General features: G+C 44.0%; 1 protein-coding gene across 2 annotated transcripts in view; it reads right to left on the reverse strand.

Moving 5' to 3' along the window:
• Positions 1-23,703, reverse strand: part of HELZ2 (helicase with zinc finger 2) — a 37,704-nt gene extending 14,001 nt beyond the window's left edge. The window contains exons 1-14 of one of the 2 annotated variants that reach the window (XM_051976766.1): positions 23,546-23,703; positions 16,680-17,892; positions 15,248-15,431; positions 14,986-15,093; positions 14,154-14,677; positions 13,256-13,894; positions 9,994-10,777; positions 8,890-8,965; positions 4,421-8,039; positions 3,770-3,852; positions 3,348-3,491; positions 2,424-2,591; positions 2,062-2,206; positions 1,591-1,707 (exon numbers count right to left, since the gene is read on the reverse strand). In XM_051976766.1, coding sequence (XP_051832726.1) covers positions 1,591-1,707; positions 2,062-2,206; positions 2,424-2,591; positions 3,348-3,491; positions 3,770-3,852; positions 4,421-8,039; positions 8,890-8,965; positions 9,994-10,777; positions 13,256-13,894; positions 14,154-14,677; positions 14,986-15,093; positions 15,248-15,431; positions 16,680-17,722 — 7,634 coding nt within the window. In that variant the 5' untranslated portion in view covers positions 17,723-17,892; positions 23,546-23,703. The remainder of the gene's footprint in view (positions 1-1,590; positions 1,708-2,061; positions 2,207-2,423; positions 2,592-3,347; positions 3,492-3,769; positions 3,853-4,420; positions 8,040-8,889; positions 8,966-9,993; positions 10,778-13,255; positions 13,895-14,153; positions 14,678-14,985; positions 15,094-15,247; positions 15,432-16,679; positions 17,893-23,545) is intronic. The other variant, XM_051976767.1, reaches the window with a different exon arrangement.
• Positions 23,704-24,012: the final 309 nt, after the last annotated feature.

Below are 24,012 nucleotides of genomic sequence, written 5' to 3' on the forward strand. Positions count from 1 at the left end.
TGAGTAGATGGCCATCAATTGGGGAATGGTTAAATAAGTTGTGGTATATGAAAGTAATGGAATATTATTGTTCTATTAAAAATGATGAACAAGGTGGTTTTAGAAAGACCTGGAAAGATTTACACAGACTGATGCTGAGAATAAGCAGAATCAGGAATGCACTGTACACAATAACAACAAGAATGTGCAATGATCAATATGGAAGACTTGGTGGTTCTCAGTGGTTCAGTGATCCAAAGCAATCCCAGTAGACTTTGGACAGAAAATGTTATTTGCATCCAGAAAAAGAACTATGAATATTGAATGTAAAGCAACATATTTTGTTCACTTCTTTTTTCTGTTTTTTTTTTTTTTCTTTCTCCCATGGTTTTTCCTTTTTGCTCTGATTTTTCTCTTCCAACATGATTCATAAATTCACAAATCAATTTTTAAAAAATATAAACTGACATTGAAATTAAATTTTTAAAAGAGTTAAGAAGAGCTAAAGGGAAACACCAACATTAAGAAACATGGACCTAATGTATGACTATGCATTTTTGTTATATGCCTTTTGTTGTTCTTTTTCTCCAGTGGTGGGGTGGGGAGAGGTTGGGCAGGAGGGAGAAAATAGATAGAAAAGATAGAGAAATCTCATAAATACCAAAATATTCATAGCAATACTTTTTGTAATATATAAGGTGCCCATTGACTGAGAAGAAGTATACAAATGAATCTAATAAAATATATGCTGAACCAAGATGAAGAGAAATATGGGATGTTTACAATTGATACAAAGTGAAATAAGCAGAACTAGAAATGACAACAATAATGTAAACAGAGACAGAAAAATCTAAACTGAATACTGTGTAACTATAATTATCAAGTTTGACACCAAGGAAGAGATAAGAATGCACCTCTCCCTCTTTTCTTTGGGGTATATATATGGATATTATATTAGACTTGATATACTAACTAGTATGTTTCAGAAGTTTTTCTTCCTTTTAAAATTCTTTATTATAAAAAGAGGCTCTCCTGGTGTATAGAAATGGAGGGGGGAAACAACTAATGTATTGGGAATTTTTTTTTAAAGAAACAATATGCCATGTTTAACCTATATCAGATTGCCTGTTGTCTCAAGGAGGAAGGAGAGGGGAAAGGAAGGAGAAAAATTTGGAACACAAGGTTTTGCAGAAGTGAATGTTGAAAACTATTTTTGCATATATTTGGAAAAATAAAATACATAAAAAGAAACAACCTGCCATTCAAAAAGATCAGGGGTCCTATTCTAGAATGTCTAGCTCCATCAGGTATGACACAATTGTAATTGTTACAGAATGTCTTCATCTATCACCAGTATAGTAACAAAGTGACTATTCTAGAACCTGGAAAGCAGATTGTACATTTATGTACCCTCCTGCTCCAGAACATTTAAAGCTTCTCTGATTAGATTTTCACTCTGCCTCTTTTCTCAAAACATTGATCCCCACCCCAAAACACACACACACACACACACACACACACACACACACACCCCATTATCAGACTCTCTAGAGTTTCCAATCAGGTTTTCAGAAACACTTCTTTCCCAACTCTTCCCCGGGAGCTACTCACTGTTCAATCTCTTCCTCTGAGAACTGATCCCCCATCTTCACTCTGGTATCAAATTCCATAATCTTGCGAGCATATGGATTGGACGGCATCCGGATACGATGATGAAGGACGATCTGTCTGAGGAGGGAGGTCTGATTCAGTTTCTGTGCTCCACCTCTTCCTATCTTATCTTATTCTGAGCCAAAGTAACTATATCCTGAGGCGCCAAGTCTACTGCTCAGGACTGGGTTCCTGTGGATCTAGGCAGACCATTCCACTCATGCCATGCCCTAGACCTCTACCCAAATCCAACCTGATCACCAACTTGGTCCCCACCACTGCTCATGTAACATACAGACATCAAGATAGGGAAAAGAGTGTAGTAGGGAGAAGACTCATATATTTATACACAAATGCACCCAGCAGCACATTGGGAGAGAAAAACATATTATTCCATGTATTAGCATGGCGTATACAAGATACTCTTCCTACCTGAGCTCAGGTTTTATCTTCCCTTCCCGGAGATTTTTGCGAAACATGTTTCTGTAGCTCCCAGGTACAGGAAATTCCATGGCCTCCATCTGTTCACTATATACTTGCAATGGCCTGAGCTCCTCCTTCCACTGAAGGAGGATTTCTGGGGAAAAAAGGCTGATATTAGTGTATGATCTTTCATAGCCCTTAACCCTAAGTAAGGAGACACCTAACCTATCACTTACTCCACCAAGTGTCAAATGGAGATATTAACACTATATCTGCCTAAGGACAAAATAAGATGGAAGATATTGAGCTACCCATTGTAGAAGGAAAAACTGAAGGCAAAGATTCCCTGCTAAATGGCTGAATCAACTTACCTGATACAACATCAACAGATTTGTTGGATGGCCCACAATATAGGATGCACTTCTCCCCTTTGTCTTTCTTCTCCCCTCTCAAGGGCAGTGGGGCAGTTTCAGGCTTCTCCTGGTTTAGCTTATGGAACCAGTATACAATATGGACCCCGACCACCGTCTTCCCAGTGCCTAAAGCCCCAGGAACAGGTATCAGCAATGTGAACCCACTTTTCCCCCATCTTGGCCTACAGTCTCACTTCATCTTCAATTGGCTATTGATGGTCTCCTTAAGACCCCAAACAGGAGTCAAGAGACTGCATGCTTTGGTAGCAAAAATCATTAGATTTCAATTTAGAGGATCTGATTTTGAATTTGGACTCTTATCAGCTATGTGACTTTGGGAAACACATTTAACCTCTCTTAGATTATCTATGGATTGAATCTTCCAGTGTTAGGTAGCGAGGTATGCTGCTTTATTAGCCACAAGCTATGGCCTAAGGAAAATAATTCCCTTCTAAGCATGTTACACATCTTCCCAAGTCTGTTTTGCTTACAATAAGGAAGGAATATGACACTCTGTGTTGTGCAGTCTTCCCAATACTCCCCTCATTTTATACAGGAGCAAATACCCCTGTCCCAACATGATGAGAATTGGTGGAGGAACTATAGACAATACCTAGTTATCCACCTTCTGAATCTGAACCCAGAGATGAAAAAGAATTAGATCCAAATCCTTCAAGAGTAGCAGAAAAAACACTCCGAAAATGTGTTCAAATCCCAACAGAGCTACCTATATGGCCTCAGGTAAACCACTTCAACTCAGTTTTCTCATTTAAAAAATGGGTTTGATGGCATTGGCCACCTCACTGGCCTAATGAAAGGTCTCCAATGGGAAGCTTCACCTAAAGTCACTCCCTACCTAAAGAACTAAAGGGTCTGCCTCACCTGGTGGCCCTTGGATGAGAGTAAAAGGCTTTTGAAGAGCTTCTAGAACAGCACTGTTCTGACTCTTATTGAGCTTGAATTTTCCTCGGGGGATGTCAAAGGTCTGGCGCTTCAGGATACTGGACTTCATGGCTATGCAGGACACTGAGAATACAGAACAGAGGAAAAGAGGAAAACCTAGGGTAGGATTTTTTTCTTCATAAATCAAGAGAACGAAGAGGAGGCTAGAGAAGGGATAAACAATGCAGGGGCTGGGATAAAGGGAAAGAAGATTTGTACTAAGGGAGAAAGTAGAGCCAAAATCAAATTCTTGAGAGCTTGCCCCAAGGTCATTCTTCTATACCTGCTCATCCTCCTTACTATTCATGGGCCAGACAGGGGTGGTAAGGAGCTGAATACCCAAATGCCACTATGTAACTGACCTTCCTTGATGGGCTGGCCTAAGGCAATGCTGGTGACAAGTGGTGAAGCATATTTCAGTTTCCAGATGGCTTCCTCTTTCCGGCTTGGGAGAAAAAAGAAGGAAATCCTCAGTTATAATTAACAGGATCCATGACACAGTTCAGGGAAAGGGTAGAAAGGAAAACATAAACAGCTGTCAGTTCAGACAACTGCCTGGCACAGGGGTTAATGAAGAACCATTAGAGGTCCCAGACACAAGACCAAAAGGTCAAGGGGCTAGAAAGTACTTTGACCTCTCCAGACTAAATGGAACTTCTGCAAAATGGCCTTAAAAAATCAATCAGGATACAGGGCAGCTAGGTAGCACAATAAAGAGAGCACTAGCCCTGAAGTCAGGAGGACCTGAGTTCAAATCTAGCCTTAGGCAATTAACACTGCCTAGTTGTATGACCCTGGGCAAGTCACTTAACTCCAATTGCCTCAGCAAAAATAATAATAATAATCAGCATATAAAAGCCCACCCTTAATCTCCTAGATCCAAATCCTTCAAACATAGCAGAAAGAACACTCAGAAAACATCCCAGGGTAGGAGACCTGGCCCACCTCCTGTCACCTCTGCCCCATCATTCCCCCACACACATCCTCCACACTACCATTCTGTGAGCACTCACATATCTGGCAGAAGCTTTGGGATCATCTCAATGGTGAAGCAAGCTTCCTTTCTGGTGACCTCCACAGGAATGCTCTCCATGGCTACATGATGTAGGAAAAAATGGATTCTCTGTCGTTCTTCCCTTCGATCAACTTTTTTGGAATCCTGATCCATTTCATCTGTCAGCCCATGAGCCACCCAGGTATAGGTGTCAGGGTCTACATTCAAACAAGAGTCAAGAGTATTGACCACGGGTGGGTCTGCTGCCGTGTTGCCCAAGCTGAGCTTCCTAAAGCCTTGACACAGAGCAGCCTCCTTTCCTTTTTCCCTCTCCTCCTCCCCTGCTACTGGACCCTGGAGTTTCAGGTTCTCCAACCGGATGCAGAGGTAGCAGAAATTAAAGTTGATATCAATTGCACATTCCTTGAGGAAGCTATAGGTTAAGCAGAAGGAACCTTGCATCTGTCCCTGGTCATTCCGCTCTTGGTCCCACGTAATGGGAACACCGTGCAAGAGAATAGAGTCGTTCTCAGCCACAGCACTAGAGGCGGATTCCATGGCACAGAGTGGTTCCCATACGCGGGAATATTCCTGTGCCTCAGAATACACATCTTTCGTTGTCTGTGAAGCATAGCGGGAAAAGCAGTCAATGGGTTTCTCAGCATGCTCCAGGCAGATGGCAAAACCTGGGGTCAACAGCCACATCTGAATGGAGGGTACAAGGAAGCCCCTCTGGACATCAGTGGTCAGTTGCATCTGCAGGGCATCCCCAGTACTTAGCTCTAGTATCACCTCTACATAGTGGGAGCACTTGCTTCGAGACACCTGGCCTAAGGACCGATAGTGGGAGGTCTGAGCAGTCCCTCGATACCTTAGGAGCAAGGCTGCTGCTTTCTGAAAATTCTGGCTCTGGATGGCAACCAGCAGGTCCCGCCAGATGACACTGCTTACTGGCATGACATGGGTGTCTACCAGAGTTTTAGAGGACGGCATCCATGCTTTGCCCTTATCCAGAGAGTACATTCGCCTCTTCCAAACCAACTTCATTTTCTGGTGCTCAGGGAGGAAGGTGGGCTGCTCTATCAGTTGCAGTGCACGATAATTGACAAGATGGGGATCAGGCAGGGTATCCCGGTTCATGGGGAAAATCACCTTAAAAAAGCGGTTTGCAGATTCCACATTTACCACAAAGCACAACTTTGTCAGCAGCTGGGTCTTGAGCTGGGTGGCAAGGTGAAGGCAGTGGGCCTTGCGCTCATAAGCCTGTGCGCGTCCATTCTTCCGGTTGAAGTCATGGCACAGTAAGTCAATATCTTCAGGGGAATATCCAGGATGGCCCTTGGTCATGGCAGCATGGAGCTGCCGCTGGAGTACCACATCAATGTAGCGCCTTATGGGGGATGATGCCCAAGTATACCAGTCCACCTGCAATGAGTAATGCCCAGCCCTGGACAGGCTGGTGGAGTTGGAGCGGCTAAAGTAGGAACGGCTGAGCAGCTTTCGGAACTCCAGTCCAGCTGGGGCCAGAGTAGGGTGGATGTCATCTGTGGCAATTAGGTCCACCATCTTGTTATAGTCCTTGCTGTCAGCAGCCTGGCACAGGTGGTCCCAAAGCGGACGCAGGATGCAAAGGTTATATCCTGAGCTGGTTCCTTGGAAAGCGCTGGTGGGGCCACAGAGACGATAAGAGAGATGAAGGGACAGAGGGAGTAAGTGACTGTATTTATCCTTTAACTGAGCTACTTGCTGGGGATTGGGCTCAGCCTGGCACCTCAATGGGGTGATCAGCTTTGTGTTATCCTGGTGCACCAGGAATTCAGCTACATAGCTATTGAATAGGATCATAAGCTCCTGAACCATCTGGTGGGAGCTACGGGAGCCGAGAGGGCTGTCTTCATCTGGCTGGTCATAGTAGCAATCTCCCTGAAGGCGGCTTCTGCGGAGGACTTGGGAAAAGTGATAAGCAGCCACAACACAGCCTTCTACAGTGCCCAGGCGGAGAGGCAGCCAGGCCCCACCCCCAGGATGACTCTTAATAATAACCTCAGCTTCCTCATACGTCAGTTGGAGGTCGGAGCATATCATAGATGGTGTGATGTGCCATTGCACTACTCGGTCACCTTCCCTCTCCACTGTGAGAATCAGGGAGATGGTGCGACGGTCTTGCTGGGGAAGGAGACTGAACAGGTCCTGGCTGAGCCTGGAAGGGAGCATGGCCACTGGATCCTTTCCAGGAGCATAGTAGGTAGCCCCTCGCTTTCTAGCCTCTCGGTCAAGTGCACCATCCTTTGGCATGAAGCTAGCCACATCAGATATATGGATAGCAATTTCATAATGGCTTCCCAGGTCCCGGACACTGATAGCATCATCCAGATCCCGGGAGCCCTGCGGGTCCACCGTAAAGGTCAAATAATCCCGGCAGTCCTTCCACTGTCCCCGGTGCAGATTAAGTTTACTACAGTTGTGTTGGTTCACTTCCTTAATGACTGGAGTTGGGTATCTTCCATTGGCATTCAGAGAATATTCCATGTCCAGAATCTTTAAACCTTGTTCTAAGGTCAAAGGCAAGGGAAGAATCTCAAGAATGATACCCAAGGGATAATAGAACCTCTCTTTCCAAGAGATGATCTGTACACGAAAGAGCTGATTGCGCTTGGTCTCCTCTGTTATCTTCTCATAGCTAATAAGCTTGATGTGTCCTCGTTGTAAGCGGCGGATAGGAATCGTGTTGGGCTTATCCTTTAACTCTGGCACAAAGATCTTGGTGACTGACGGGTCAATGGGGATCATTACTCGGGGGTCAAACTCATCCATCTTGCAAATGAAGACGAGTTCACGGTCACCTCTTTCTAGTACTCCTACCACTCGGCCCATGGGGCGCCAGGAGTACCCCTGTTCCTCCAATTCTGGGGTCAGGATTTCCACTAGAACTTGATCCCCAGTGAAGGCCATTCCACAGTTGGTACGTCCTCTGATCTGAATAATGAGGGGTGGGGAGTCATCTATGGTGAAGGCAGATGCCTTCTCAAAGGCCTCCTTAATCAGTTCACATTTCCTATATATCTTGGGTTGCATTCGGAGATATTTCTGCAACATTGGCACAGGAAAGCTTAAATACTGTTGTCCCTGATGGCGGGACGGGGACCCTGATGTCACATTCAGCAGCCCATCCTCACTTACTGTCACTGCCACATTCTTGCTCTCATCCAACAACTCCTGGAGGATGGGATCATCAGCATTGAGCTCAGCATCAGACACCCAGGAGGGAATGTCATTGTCATTATCTTCCTCTTCTAAAAAGTCCTCCCTGGGGGAGTTCATGGGATGCAGTCCATTTTGCCGGGCCCAGCGCTGCCTGTGTGCCACATCTTGCTTGATTTGTTCCATTGTGAGGTCCACGGGGGACACACTGCGCATCTCTATACACTCTTGGATGAAGTGCTTCCATACCTTGCTACAACGTCCAAAAGAACAAAGGGCCACAGCATCGCCCACAGCAACCACCTGGGACTGGGCTCTGGTCATCACTGTGTTCAGCACTCGAGCCTCACTGAAGAATTCTAGATGGGGGACTGAGCTGCTGAGCAGGCTGTCCCGGGTGTGGACTGTGCTGAGGATGATCACTCGGAATTCCCGACCTGAGAGAAGAGCCAAGACCAAAGAATCAGAACACAGCCATGAGCCAAAAGCAGGTTAGGCCACCTGGGAGCCCCTCATGGTCAAGGAGCCAGATGACCTTGGGAAGGACAAAGGGAAGAGGCAGACAAAGGCAGAACCTGTCCTGGGGACCCTTCCCTTTATAGGGAAAAGAAGCAGCCAGTGTCAGAGTTTTTAGACATGTGATTCTCAGTCCCTCTAAATAAGTGTAGTTCTAAAGAAATGATGGATTTCTGTACTGCATGATGGCTATCAAAGGTTCTTGATATCTATTATCAAGAGCTTTCCAGGTGGATGTAATCCAACAGAAAATTTCCCCACCACTATCCACTCATGGCCCCTATATCCTAAGTACTGACTTCCCCCACCCTTAGCATACACTAAAGTTCACACACCCAAGATCACTGTCAGGCTGACCAAAGAGTCCCCTACAATGGTTACAAAAAGACCCCAAGGCTTGACCTGTTTAAGTGTGCCTCTTCTCCTCCCTAAGAAGTTGTGACTAATGCCTGATCATAGTTTTAGAGGGCCTTAGAAAGTAAAAATGTTTATGCTATCTCCCCAAACACACAATCATCCATCCATCTATATATATCTTGATCCCTGTTCTTAAGAAGTCTCCCTATCAAAAACTCTAGAAATTAGAAAATAAGACCTCTTTACCATCTATTTGTACAGGGACCTTGCTGTGGTAACAATGATTGGTAACTGAATAAGGTTTTATATAGACAGCTTTAAATAGACACTTAAATAGGGTCCTCCATGCCCACACCCCCAGAGGACCTAGATAGGTTACCTCCCAACTTTATGCCCCTGGCACTAGACACCTACCTGGCAGATTTTCAAAATTCTCCACTGCTACTTCTCCTAGTTGTTTCTTCCTCAGTTCCTGCCTCAATATTTTTACCTGAAAAACAGACCAACATGGGGATCAGCACGTGTCTTCAACCCAGAGTAAACAATATTCCTCAAGACTCCCACTCTATATGAACAAGCTCAATATCCAGACAGCCTCCAAATGAATCCTAATAGAACCAAATACCACCATCTGGGGCCTTCACCTGGAGATAGAACACTCCTCCTCCCTTTTCAATACTCCCCCTCCAGAATGACAGAAAAGGTAAGCCAAATTCTTTAGATCATGCTACAGTTTGCAAATACCATCTCCTCCATAAAGCCTTCATAGATTATTCAGAGAAAAAGTTTCTAACAGCTTCACTCTGCTGGATAATTGGTCACACATATCCCTCTCCCCATCCCTACTATTTCCAGCCTCCATTAAGAAACACTGGTACATGGTACCAATAAAATATTATTATAAAAAATATGAACTATTATAATATTTGCTAAAGGCAATCATTCTACTATTTGAGCATCTTTCTGTCTTTCTCTACAAGGGATAAAAATGAAGATAAGGACTAGACCTGATATTTTGTTAGCATAGGGAACTCCCAAGTGAGGAAACTCTCAACAAATACAAGTTGGCACCTTATCTTAGAAAGTGGACTGAGGACTCTGAAAGGGTAAGTAAGCCCAATGTCACACATCCAGGATAGATTAGAGTCAGGACTTCAACCCAGGTTGTTCTGCCTTCAAGGGCTTCTCTCTCTATAGATTATGCTTGATGAAGATGAACCATTGAGAGTGATGATGATGAAGGATCCCATGGATTCCTTCTTTTCCAGGTCAAGGAGAAAAGTTTAGACCACAAAATGGTCCAAAAATGATCATTACTCCCCAATCCATATGGAGGATACTGCTTGAGAATCCCGAGAAGAACTATGGGGCTCCCAGAATGACCAGTCAGCATCTGAAATGGCTATCATTTAGAGGTGGGAGTTTAAATACAAAGTTCTGCCTGCCCATCAACAAACCAAAATTATTTCTAATCCCTGCAGGAGAGGAAAGACAGAGATGGAAGGAGGAGCCAATCACCTGAGAACCATGGGACACAACACAAATTTGCTTTAGGTCAGGGCTATTCCATTGGTACGCCCAGATACGATAGAATTCTTGCACCTTCTCAATCACCTCCACTATCTCAGCCCTGTTAAACCATGATGTCATTGTTATGTCTCTCTCAGGAGTACCAGCCACATGGCAAAACATGAGTGGGTACTTGCAAGGGTGTGCAGGGATCTGTCCGCTAGCCTGAATAGGGTTGCCCTTAGCCACATAGAAATTCCGAGACACAAAGGAAATGATGGCTTTGGTGGAACGGTAGTTTTCATGGAAGATGACCCTGCTCTGGGAAGCCAATTCATGAGCCTCCCTCTGATAGTACTGGAACAGCCGATTGAGCAGTGTATGGTCAGCAGACTTCCTGGGCCCAACACTGAAGAGTTTGGGGGTGATTTGCATGTGGTCCCCGGCAAGGACAATGCGTGTCTTCTGGGTAGCATAGGCCAGTGGAATGATGGCTTCACATTCTAACATCTGAGCAGCCTCATCAATGAGAATGTGGGAAAAAAAACCAGATGGCACACATAGGGAGCGGGATAAGGTAGTGGTAGTGATTATAATGCGGTGCTGCTTTAGTTTCTCCTGAGTTGGGAAGCAGAAGGACCGTCCATCACTTGAGAGACAGCAATACTGCAGAGTGGTGGGGTCTGTCTGGTTGAGGAAGCTTTCAGTGTTTTTGACCCTCAATGGCACAGCCTCAGGGTGTCCAGCTGTGACATAAGCGTGAAAGTACTCACGGATGTAGATGTCAGCAGCACTGCAGAGGAAAAACAGAAGAGGTTCAAGAAAATGGCTACAGGATTTCCTCAATTAAATTTTAAACAGTGATTTCCTACCTCTCATTCCCTAATTCATTATTCTAGTTAATTGTGGGTATTCAAAGAAAAAAGTATATTTTCTATTTCTCTAGCAGGTTACATTCTAACAGAAGTTATGCAAACTGTACAATGCACAAGGAGGCAAAGGAGAGATCCAAAGTGCTTAAGGGAAATTTGATAATCTTTTGAGAAACATTTTAGGCAGACTCAGACCTGGGTGGGAGGAAGGAGAGGGGAGGAAAGGAAGCTAGTGAGGAAGGTTCCTTCCAGTTTGACAACATGTTCCAAGGAAGTGGGTGCAATAGCCACAACTCTGTATTATCGATGTTACTGCTTCTGTCCACTGGTGCAGAAAATTAAGAGCAAACTACATGACCATCTCAGAAAACTGGACTAACTAGAGATACCTTAAGAGAAAATGGAATGGCTAAAATAGCTGGGCCCCAAAGGTTCTTTCTGAACCTTCCTTTTATTCTCCCCTTCCTAACCCACTTTTACTAGGTGGATTGGAAAGGTAAGTGACATCAACCCTTCCCAGGCTCCAGGGGGGGGATAGTATCCAGCTTTCTTGACCTGGTGAGTAGGAAACACTATTCTTTGTCCTTTAATTCAATAGAAACAGGGTTTGGATTTTTGTTTGTTGTTTTTTAAGATGCCTTGCCCTAAGAGTATTAACACAAATAAAGAAGGTAGAATTTTAGAAAGGGTGAGATTTGTCTTTTTTCCTTTTCCCTGATTCAACCAGGACCTACTCTTAATTTAATACTGCTTTAGTCTAAATAGTATGCTGGCCTAACCTTGGTTCTGCACTGGTGGAATACTAGTCCAATTCTGGTTCAGTCTTGCTCTGTATCTAGTCTAACTCTGCTCCAGTACTGGTCCAATGATTACCTTCTTAGTTCATCCCCTAGACCAAATCTGATATAACCCTACTCCCATGATGGTTTAACTAGAATCCAATCCTGGTTCAATTTAAGTTTATCTAAGTTTAACCTAGCCTCAATGAGTGTCTAAACTCGGTCCAATATTTGTACAAACTCAATTGAATTCTGAACTAATTCTGTTTCAGTGGGGAAGGTCTAATTCTGATCTAACCTCCAGATAAGTCCATTCCTTTTCATGTATTTCATGTTTCATTAAAATTAAGACTACTCCCTCTGTTCTTTTTCTTTGTCCTATCTTCTTCAACCTCTATGTCTATATATGTATTTTCTTCCAAATGTAGAATAAAGCCATTGTGTTGGTGTGTTTGTAAATGTTTAACAATGAACTCTGGGGAATAAATCACAAAATAGGCTTCTTTGATGGTAAAAGGAAGAAAGTAAAAAAAAAAAAAAAAAAAAAAAAAACACACACACACAACAAACTTCCCTTCTTAGAGTCCTACATGGAATCTTCCAAAATGCTTGAAGAGCTCTAGGGACCAGAAACTTATTTATCTATATCCAAGAGTATGATGGTAAATATTTAACAACTGGCTGGGCAGAGGAGGTGAGGGGAACCTGGCACACTTTTTAAGTTTAATATGCATTATTAACATTTTTTTCATCACTTTATTAAACCTAAGACATTAGATTAAGCCCTAATTTGTAGGGCTTACCAATTTCCATGATGTGAATGCTCACACTGAAACTTTAACAATCAATAACTTAACTCTGATTTAGGCTGGTTCTAACACACTCCAATAGAGATCATATGTTAGTTCACATATCAATCGATCTCTGACTATAAAAGTCCTTCACTCTGAATCCATCTCAGACTCTACCTCCACTACGGAACTTCTATCCATTTCTGACACCTATAGCCAAGTGAAAATAATCTCTCTCTTCCCTTTGTCCACTCACATTCTACCTTTTATCAGTCTTATTGTTGTAATCTAATCTGGAGAAGTGAAGACTGGAGGAATACATGATCCCTGTCTTCAACTATTTAAAAAGCTGCCATAGGGAGGAGAGATTAGACTTGATGGACTTGACCCTCAAAGGCGGAAATAGGAACCATAAGGAAGGGAGTTACAAAAAGAATTTATTCAAAAAACTTCCCACTAATTAGTCATCCAAAAGTAGAATGACCTGTCTCAATTATGGTAGATATTCCTTCTCAGAAGGTCTTTGGAGCCCATAACCAGATATGTTACAGGGGGGTTCTTCTTATTCCCTCACATTAATCTAGACCAGATGACCATGGAGGTCCCTCTAACTCCAAAATTCTGATTTTGATTCTGTGTATATGTTGCCTGGAAACAAGAACCATGCCAGTTTTCACTTCTGTCTTCCTAGTGTATCATCCAGCATTCTACAATATGGTCCATGATACAATACTATACACCTCATGGGTATTTAGTAAATGTTAATTGAATCAAACCCCAATCCTGACCCAAAGAAAGCTGCATCTGCCTTTGCTCCAACTTGGCTCACCTGTTGGTGTGAGTACAGATCAACACTTTTGTGTTTGGCTGTTTGATAACCTCTAGCGTGGCCATAGCTAGTGTGTATGTCTTGCCTGTCCCAAAGGGGCCGTAAATGAGCAGTGGAGGCACTCGGCTCTGACCACTGGTGGTCCCTGTGATAAAGGAGATGGCCTGCTTCTGCTTGGGATTACCACGGAGTTCTTGGGGAGGGGGCCTCAAAGAAGGCAGAGAACAGGCAGGTACATCAGGTGCCACCAGTCTATCATCCTGAAGTGCATCAATGGCTTGGTGCCATATCCCAAATATAGTCTTGTCGATTTGAAACTGGATTTCCATAAGCTGTGTGTCTTCATCCTTAAGTCCCAAGGCAGAGCAGCAGTGGGCTGGCAGCAGGAGCCACACATTCTGCTCTGAAGTGGCTTTAACTTCCACCCGAACCTCATACACATGATTGTCAGGGGCAGGGACAGGTGCCACGTAAGCAGTGCTAACAGCTCTACTTAGCAAATAACCCTGGTCTGTGTCTGGTGTCAGGGAACAAGGAATTGGAACCTTAGCATACAATTCCCCAGGTGGAGCAAACTTCATGCCCATTGCCAAGGTCTGCATCTTGGAGGTCAATGTGACTTCGACTTGAAGGTTCAATCTGTGACAAAGAAATAAATAAGTTAGTGAGCTATGCCTCTTACAAACCTCTCCTTGGATTCCCTCTAACCCATCCAGATCCCTCAAACTTCACTGTATTCCTATTCTATTATTTCTTGATCTCCTCTGACTCTGATTATCTTGGGCTGAGGAGAGCATCATAGGAGATATGAATCTCAAACCCTTAATTGCTACCTCCCTATGTTCCCCGATTCCTGTCCTCCCCTCTCTCCTAGGCAATAATTCCATCCCATGCTCACTTGGCCACCAGCTCCTGTTGAGCCTCCTCTTCCATATACAAGAATTGGTGCATCCTCTCCCGATAGTTGACTGGAGTTATGGAGACCTGATCTGAAGCCTTTGACCTGTAGTTCTCCAGTTCCTGGGGGCTCACTTTGTACTTAGCTAGCAGCTTCATCTGCTCAGCTGTCCTGCCCACACTGGGCACCACACATCGATTTCCACTATGCCAGCGGATCAACTCAAGAAGACAATTATGGTCCTGGATACAGCGGGGAGGCCCAAGGGTCTCCTTTTGGCCCACTTGAACATATAGCTTCTGTACCAGGACAGGTCGGCGTCCAAAGTCAAAAGCTACCCATTGTTCATAGCTGCCAAAGGTGATACACTCTACCAGCACCTCCACCTGGAAGGTCATCGCTGTACCCTGCACATGGAACCTTGAGCCTTGGGCATAAAGCTGTCCTTGTGGAAGCCCAGGACACACCAAGGAAAAGATGGCTCCCATCTGATGTTTGAGGAGGGCCACGTGCTGCAGTGGGTCCTATAGAAATGGTGAGGAGAGAGATGTAACATCAGCATTATAACATCAACCATCTTCCCCTCTCTCTCCATTTCCCCCAGTTCCCTTCTGTTCCCTAAAAGCCAGGTTGGGGTCTTAGGCCATAGCTTTTCCTAAGTCCTAGATTCCCCCAGAAGACAGGATCCACTCTAGCACCAATCGTCTAGATCCCTAATTCATCAGGCATACTGGCATACCTCCGTGGGCAATCATCTCCATGACTGCTTTCATTGTTGTGAGGAGAGAATTAGATCCCACTATAGCCCATTGCCCCAAACTGTATCACAAACCTTAGAATGGATGATAAATTTCCATATGCATTGCGATTTCTTGTCCTCTACCTGGCATTTTAAGGGCTGGTCACAGTGAATAGTTACATCACGTATAGACTCGGACATCTGAGTGGCAGATGGGCACAGGAAGCTGTTAGCAGAAGGGGTGATGATGTCCCAGCTCCCCATCCCAACCCCAAGTATTCATGAGATCACATGTACACCCTTCAGCCCTCTTCTGAAGTCCTTCCTCAAAGTTCTTTCCCTAAGCCCTACTCACCACCTGTATTTCATTGTGGCAGTGTTGATATTCATGTAAAAGCCGGTCCTGGTAGGAGAGGAGTCCATCCTGCCGGGCCGATTCTTCTCTCATCTGGGCTGCCTGAGCCCGCATAATCCACTCTTGAAGCTCTTCCTGGGAGTGCGCCTGAGTGCATCCATTCCCATATTCACAAATATCTAGCCTGAGAGAATAGGAAACAGAATAGTCAGTCAGTAGTCAGTGGAATGATTAAGGCAATAAAAGTCTTGCCCTACCCTTTTCCCATGCTGCTGCTGATGTAATAACAAGGTCAAATTGAAAGCATATTGGATTTGGAATCAAAAGACCTTGGAACTCAAAACCCAATTTTGCTACTTACCCCTTAGGTGACTGAGCATATCACATCATTTTGCCTCAATTTCCACATCTATAAAATAAGATGATGACCTAGAAAATCCCTTCCAACTTTAAATCTATGAGCCTATTTTAATGTTCTGGTTTGTTGAAAGACAGGATCATGCAAAAAGAGTGACATTTACAGATTTTTCACAAAGGCTGGAGCCCTGAGCTGAGGACATCTAGTCCAATGGCTTATATGAAATCTAAAACTTGATGAGAAAGGAAGGAAGGCAAGGAATGGCTAAGGTATCCAGTCCTTCCCCAGAAAAGCTAAGCCTTGAGTGAGTGGGGGGGGGGGGAGCACAAAAAGGTATCTGCTTCCACTTGTGATATGACAAAAAAAAAACCACTGAACTGTCAGGTAACCAGAATTCCAAAATTGAATCTGACTTCTTACAATCACTTTTCACCTGTGTCATTTAAATCTCTCAGTCTGTTTCTTCATCTGTAAAATGAGGAAAATACCTCTTCTGCTTACCTCATAAACTGCTACAATGATCAAATGAGATAAAGCTGAGAAAACCAATCCCACTTTTAGCTTACAAAAGGCCTTTCTTCCCTTTTTCCTTCTTCCCCTCCCCTTCACTGCTAGTGACTCCCTTCTAAAAATAACTTCCATTTACACTGTACATGATACTCTGTATATCCATATATGCATATAATTGACTACATGTGGTCTCCTTATTTAGAATGCAGAGTATGAACTCCTTGAGGATAGAGATTGTAATTTTGTCTTTCTTTGTATCCCAAATACTGATCAATGCCTAGAACATAGAAAGTTCGTAACATATGTTTGCTGATTAACTCACTATAAGCCATATACTGTACAGAATTGGGGTAACATTATGGAGCTAAGCCCAGTCAATGTCCTACACACAGAAGCATGACATTTTTGATAAATGGAGAAGGGAAAGGGTAGGAAAGAGCTCCTTGAGTGCTGACATTAAGCACTAACTCCTCCTTTCTCCCTATACAGCACCTAAGCCACACAATCATTGCTAACAACTGTTTGCTAAATGAAGTGCTGCCTTTCCTGCCCCCAAAACCTTACCTGCTGCAAAGTTTGAATTTGCGGAGCCCAATGGGAGGGGCCCGGTATTCCCATAGGGCCCCATGGTCATAGGACAACATCTGTGTGTGTTCCAGGGATGAGCAATGGTTCTCAAAACTCTCTTGGGAGCTGCAAGTCACGAGACAGACACGGCAATACAGCTGAATCTGGGGTGGAGCAGATGCGCTCCCATTTCTATCGCCAACCTCACCACTGGTCGCAGACCCTGCTCCAGATTCCAGTGAGACTGGTAGCACAAGCAAGTCAGAGCGAGTGAGGCAGCCCATCGATTCTGCTTCCCACACGGCCATCTCCACATCACTGTGAGCATACTGGCAGCGGACAGCTCCGTGCCGACACGGATGTCCTCGAGACACGTACATACAATATTCCAGTAGGTGGCCTTGCCGGGGCCGGGGCCGGATCTCCACTAGCTGCTTTTTTCTAAAACCCTCGCTTGTTATGTGTACGATAAGCAGGGGAGAAGGCCCATGCTGTGGGCACGGCAGATTTGGGCCCCGGAGAGTCACCTGTGCAGGGCAGTTCCGGAAGCAAGGCTTACAAAGTTCCTGAAAGTAGCCTCCAAATTCAGCCCCTATTTCTTCAGCTGCAGTCAGAATCCTGGGAGTCCCTTGATACAAGCTTCCCTGTATTTTAGCTTTCAGCCACAGTCTGGGGATATTGTTTTCCCTCTCAAAAGTCCAAACTAGTGCTTCCTCTAAGCTTCGGGCAAACGTGCACTGGTTGCGGTGTTTCCTGCAGCCCATCCCAGGTTTGTAGTAGCGGCACACTTCATAACGTCTGGGCCGGGGGAAGCTGGGCCTGCGTCCAACCTTTCTCCACTCTTTATGCTCAGGCGCTCCCTTGGCCCTTGCCAGGAGAATCTCACGGGGGCAGTTGTGTTCTATGGTATGCCATTTATATGTGCTCTCATTCAATGGCTCTGAGCAGACTGAGCAGCCCACACGTAGGTCCAGTTGGCTCTGAAGCCGATCCAGTTGGCTCTGGAGCCGAGCCAGAAGCCCCTTTTTGAGTGACGGCATCTCCTTCCACAGGACACTTGAATTAGATATAAAATATCCAATGACTCCAGCTAAAGGTACTTCAGATACCCCAAACACTGCGTCAGTTTGCAGCAGGCACAGCAAGGTCCTCAAGGTAGCTGGCCCTCAGGATCAGTTCATCCTCCACCTCATGTTCTGAACTCAGAACCCTAGGGAGATGGGAATAGTCATCATTCTGACCTGGGGACTGGAAAGGGAGGAAGATAGAAGAGATAGCTCCTTCAAGGCAAAGGATAGTCACTTGCTCCCTTCAAGTCTGTATTGAGCCCATCAGGAAAAAGAAAGAAGAAGCATGGCCCTACCCTGGAAAAGCTCCCAATATGATATGGGTTAAAATCTAAAACAAAGCTTTAGGACTTAAGTGGAAACTTGGAAATGTGTCTAATTACAGCTGTGGCTATAGGACAAAAAGGTAACAGCAATAAGGACAAGATGACTAAAGGTAGGAGAGATTCATTTGGAAGATTAAACTTCATAGAAAAGCTATATTTGGCAGGGGTGGGGGGATGGAAACATAGATGGACATGGTTTTATGAAAGAGAAACCTAAAGCTTTGGGTACTTTTTCAAGTCAAAGAAAATAATTTTCTCTTTTACTCATCTACAAAAATCAAATGACAAAAACTTGGCAGGCTATCTGCCCTATAAACATTTTTCCTTACCATCAACACTGAAATGTCATCCAGGCCTCCCCCAGGGACCATGAGGCAGAGCCAGCTTGGGATGTGGGAAGGGAGGTTCCTATGATAACCATTCTACCCTGGAGAGGCAACAGGGGAGGAAGACTGGCAGACATAGAGCTCTGTGATCACAATTGGAGAGAAGGCCAGGGGCTTCTCCTTCCATCCCCATCCCCAACTCCAAAAGATCCCTTTTTCCTTGAGGTAGAGATGTGCTAACTTTTAGATTGCCAGACTGGCCCCTGATGAGAAGAGATTATCACCATCACCATCATCATCATCATCATCATCACCCAAAATCACCACTAAGATTTCATATGGACAAAACAACTTTATGCAAAAATTTCTCAAGGGACTAATATTCAATGACCTCTTCCTCATTTTGATTTTCCAGGGTTTAGGAGACTTAATATCTGACTCTGCAAACTAGTAAACTGAGGATCTTTTCAAGCTTCCTATGTCCATCTGCATCCAGTCCTGCTGAACTCCCTTGAAAAAAAATTCCATTTTGAGAAAAGGTAAAGAGTGGAAGGAAAGCCAAGTCTGTGACCTTTGGGAACCATGCAGAGAAACAGATTCTACCTGGCCCCAGAACACAAGGTTTCACCCCAGTAAATTCTCCCTTTCGTCCCCCACTCCACATGTCAATGATTGAGATAGGTTAAGAGAAGCAGGGTGGAATGGAGGGAAAAGCAAGCTGGAAAGTTTTGGAGATGGGCCATTGCATGAGAAAGGGAAGCAAGGACTGAATGATAACCGCTGTCTCTGCACCCAGACATACAGATTGGATGGGCTAGAAATCTAAAGGTTCCCTCTTAACTATATTTATCTCTACCTCTTTAATTCCTCAGGTCTGATTTTATTTGTAATAAAATAAGTCTTTGGTACACCTAAAGGCCTCAGCTTTCCAATCTGTATAATGGAGAATCATATTACTTTGACTTTTGAGTAACTGGAATCAGAGTCCCAGAGGAAAAAAACCATCCCCTAGAGAAACCACAACCTCCTTCTCCTTTCTCTTTCCATTTCTATATTAAGAAAACCCATAGGACCAATAGTACATTAACTCAGGTTAGCAGAGTTACGCTATCCCACTCACCACAGTGGCTAATTTAAACCTTTTAATCCTGCTTCTCCTCTTTGCCTTATCAGCTAAAGAGGTTGCCTCATACTTCTCTAAAAAATATTGAACCCATTCATAAAAGAGTCCTCTTCCCTTCTCATCTCATATGACTCATAAATCTCCCACTATCTCATCCTTTACCCCTTCCCCAAGGGATTCTCCATCTCCTTGCCATGACAGACCCTTCAATATGTGCCCTTGACCCCATCCTCTCCCTTCTTTAGCTTATTTCTACTCTTGCTAACCTTCTGTTTCTCTGTATTTAATAGTTTATTACTTCCTGCCTATAGAATCACCCATGTCTCCACTACCTTAAAAAAAAAAAGTTTTCATCACCCTGTCTATAATACCCACAATACCTATCATCCTATCTTTTATTCTTTTAGTGTCTAACTTCCTTGAGAAAGTAGTTCATGAAAAGGACCCATATGTACAAAAATATTAATAAAAAATTCTTTTTGTAGTGGTAAAGAATTGAAAATTGAGGGGATATCCATCAACTGAGAAATGGCTGAAAAAGTTGTAGTATATGACTATGAAGAAATACTATTGTACTTTAAGATGATAAATTGCACTTTAAATAATAAAGAGGTTAGCTTCAGAAAAACTTGGGAAGACTCATATGAGATAATACAAAATGAAATGAGCAGAACTAGGAGAAGATGGTACACAGTAACAGCAATATTGTAATGATAATCAATTATGAAAGACTTAGTTACTTTGATCTATAACAGATACAGAGAACTCACGATGAAAGATGCTATCCACTCCCAGAACAAGAACTGATGAATTCTGAGTGCAGATTGAAGCAAATTTTTTCCCACTTTAAAAAAAGAAAAAGAAAATGAAGGCAGTTTACACTTGCTACTTCTACTTTCTCTCCTCTTATTCCCTTCTAACTACCTGCAGTCTGGTTTTCAACTGAAACACAATTCTTCAAAGTTACCAATGACCTTTTAATTACCAAATCTAATCATCTTTTCTTAATTCTCATTTTTCTTGTCTTCTCTGCAATATATGATAGTGTTGATCACTCATCCCTCTCTGGGTTTTCATGATATTGCTCTCTCTTGTTCTCTTTCTAGCTATCTAATCACTCATTCTCAGTCTTCTTTAAAGTATCTTCATCCTGGGTGGCATAATGGATAGAGCACGAGCCCTGAAGTCAGAAGGACCTGAATTCAAATGTGATCTCAGACACTTAACACTTCCTAGCTGTGTGATCTTGGGCAAGTCACTTAACCCCAATTGCCTCAGCAAAAAATATATAACAATAATAATAATAAAGTATCTTCATCCAGGTGAGTCCACCAACCATGGTTATCCCAAACGTCTATATAAGGCTCTCATCTTCTACCTCCATATTATTTTGCTTGGTGATCTCATCAGCTACTATGGTTTCAATTACTATATTGATGCAGTGATTCTAAGATCCATTTGTCCATGCCTAACCTTTCTCCTGAGCTCCAGTAACATCTCCAACTACCCTTTATACATCTCAGAAATGGATATCCTATAGACATCTTACACTCAAAAACCACCTCATTCCAAAAATGCCTTCTAACATACAATCTATTGCCAAGTCCTATAGATTTTATATCTCTAACATCTTTAACATATGCCTCCTTCTCTCCACTCACAAAGCCTTCCTACTGATATACTTTATGCCTGGATTAGAGCAAAAATAGCCTACAGGTTGGTTTCTCTGCCTCAAGTCTCTCCCCAGACCAATCCGTCCTCTACTCAGTTATTAAACTGATCTTCTTAAAAGGTTGATCTAGCAATGCTACTCCCCCACTTTCATTTCAATAAACTCCAATGGCCTCTGATTCCTTTCAGGATCTAACATAAATTGCTCTTCACAATTTGGTCCTCTCCTATCTTTCCAGTCTTACTCCTATGATCCAAAGATACTAGCTTCCTTGGCCTAGAACAGGACACTCCCTCCTTCAACTCAATTAATTTTCACTAACAATTCCCCATGCCTGGAATTCTCTATTTTCTTATGGCTATCTTCAAATCTAAACTAAAATCCTACTTTGGATAAAAGGCCTTTCCTGAATTCCTTAATGCTAATGGTTTCCCTAAGTGATTATCTCCAATTTACCTATTATATACTTATTTATTTATAAATAGTTGTTTGTATTTTATTTCTCCTCTAGAAGAACGTGAATTCTTTGAGAGAAGATCTGATTTCACATCTTAGTATCAACAATGTTTATCAACCTGCTTCCCACTTAAGTAACAAATACTTGTTGATTAACATCAATCAATTAAACATTTATAATATTATTATTATATTAAATATATTATCATTTACTGATTGATTACAGATGAGAAGGCAAGTTTTGAAAAGAAAAAAGGACACAAATTAACCAGTAACACATCAAATAACATAACCCAGACTTAATCAAAACTTTGTTGCCACCCCTCCAGATCTGGAAAACCATTCAGATCCTCCCTATTGCTCACAAGCAAAATCAATGAAAGAACCAATAAGACTTCAGGATTGTTTGTCTTAGAAATGTTACATTTTTTGGTTTGTTATCTATAGGGAGAGTTGTTGGTTTTTGTTTTTTAAGAGACTCTTAGAAGTCTAGATAAAGGATCAGTGAAACAAAGTATTTGCAACACTGAAGTTCGTTTCCCAAGCAAAAAGTCTTTTTCCAGATTGACATAAGGTCAGTCCTCTTAGAGAAAAAGAACAGACTGAAGAGCTAAAAGCTGATTTGGTAGTGATCTGTATGACACAACCCAACTAGACAAAATTCACTTTGGCCAGGTCCTCAAATTCTCAAGAGAACCCTCTCCTCCAAGGGCTTCTATTTTTCTCTCGTCAATACCCTCCTTTTTCTCACCACTGCTTACAAGGCATAATAGTCTGAAGACTGAAAGGGAGGCAAAAAAACTCTCAGCCAAAGCAGCCACTCCACAGCACCCCTCTATTCTGTAGGTGGGCAGATTTCTCTCTGGCTCCCGGATTTTTCTCCTGCTCCCAGGCCAAAGGGCTTTGGTGCTGACTCAAAAGCACTATCAAGGGCAGGAGCAACCATTATCCTCTCTGATCCCCAGGGCCAAAAGCCGGCCAAGTGCCCTAGGTCTCAGTTCACAACTACTGTCCCTTTTCCCCTCTTTAAGGCAAGGTCCCCAAGCCTCACTAGGGATGTCTTAGTCTAAACCGGGCCTCCCGGTGAGTCAGCAGAGGTACATTTCGGGTCAAGCAAGGCCAAAACCCCGACTGTTTCTTTCCCAGGGCTCCACAGTTAAAGAACCTCCTAATGCTGCCTCGGGATTCTTAGGCTTCAGCTGAACAACAGATAAACTACAATCAACTCTGGCTCCCCCACCTAAGAGGGTTCAGGAAAAGGAATATATCACCTCTAGGTGTGGGGTGCACCCATCTCGAGTCCCTAGGTCGGCAGCCCTTTACAAATAACAATCTCTCCTACATCATTCCCTAGAAATTTAGAAGAATCGTCTGAAGGTAGAGAAGGGTAGGTACTAGAGATATATTGACAGAGTCGAGAGGAAAGACTCGGAACAAATAAAAACAAGAAAGAGGGGAAAAAACAACCTGGGAAGCAGCAAAGGTGAACTGACACCTCAGCCGCTGTGTGACTCCAGCCAAAGTCCCCTGACTCTCAGTGGTATACTATGCCTTAGACTATTCCTCTAATAAGGAGAGAAAGATAGATTCCCCCAACCAAGAATGGAGCCCGGGGCTCTGGGAATAATGGTTAGAGATGTTTCCCTCACTCCCACCTCCATTGCATCCCAACCTATCCATTCCTGAGTCTAGGCTATGCGGGGATAGGGATTCTGGCCCATCCCTAGCAAAAGCAATAGCCCGGGACCCCCGGTTGGACCCCCTGACACTCAAGAAAGTCTAGGGCCAGAATATCAACATAGCGTAGTTCCCGGGAAAGAGCTAGGAGTCCCAAGTCTTTGCTCCCTTCGCCCCGCCTTCTCCCGACACCCACCCTTGCCCACTATCCCGGACCTGGCTCTGGTTCTCGTAGTCCCCGGAGCTCTTTCTCTCGCCATTCAGCTACGCCCGGGCCTCCAGTCCCAGGCCGCAATCCCAAGGCCTCCTCCGCTCCCGAATCATTTTCGATTCTGCCCCCGGGGCTATTCAAACCTCTGACGCCAGATCGCGGAAATTACCTCACGGCTTAGACAACTCTGCTCCCCCTTCCCCCAAACCCCGGCCAGTCCCTTTCGCCCCGCCTTGCCAAGCCCAGCCTTCCTAACCTCCAGCCTTCCCCAAGCCTCCCCAAGCCTCCCCAGGCCTCCCTACGCTCTGCATCCCCCATCCGAGCCACTCCCAACCCAGGCTCCGCCTCCTCTCGTCTCCCCCCTTCTCCGATAACCCCCAGCTTGTCCGCTCCACCTTTCCCCCTTCACCCCTGGCTCCGCCTCCTCCACCCCATTCCCGCCCCGCTCCACCCCCAGCATCTTCACACCACC

This window comes from Antechinus flavipes, chromosome 2 (genome assembly GCF_016432865.1).
Source record: "Antechinus flavipes isolate AdamAnt ecotype Samford, QLD, Australia chromosome 2, AdamAnt_v2, whole genome shotgun sequence".
Taxonomy (NCBI): domain Eukaryota; kingdom Metazoa; phylum Chordata; class Mammalia; order Dasyuromorphia; family Dasyuridae; genus Antechinus; species Antechinus flavipes.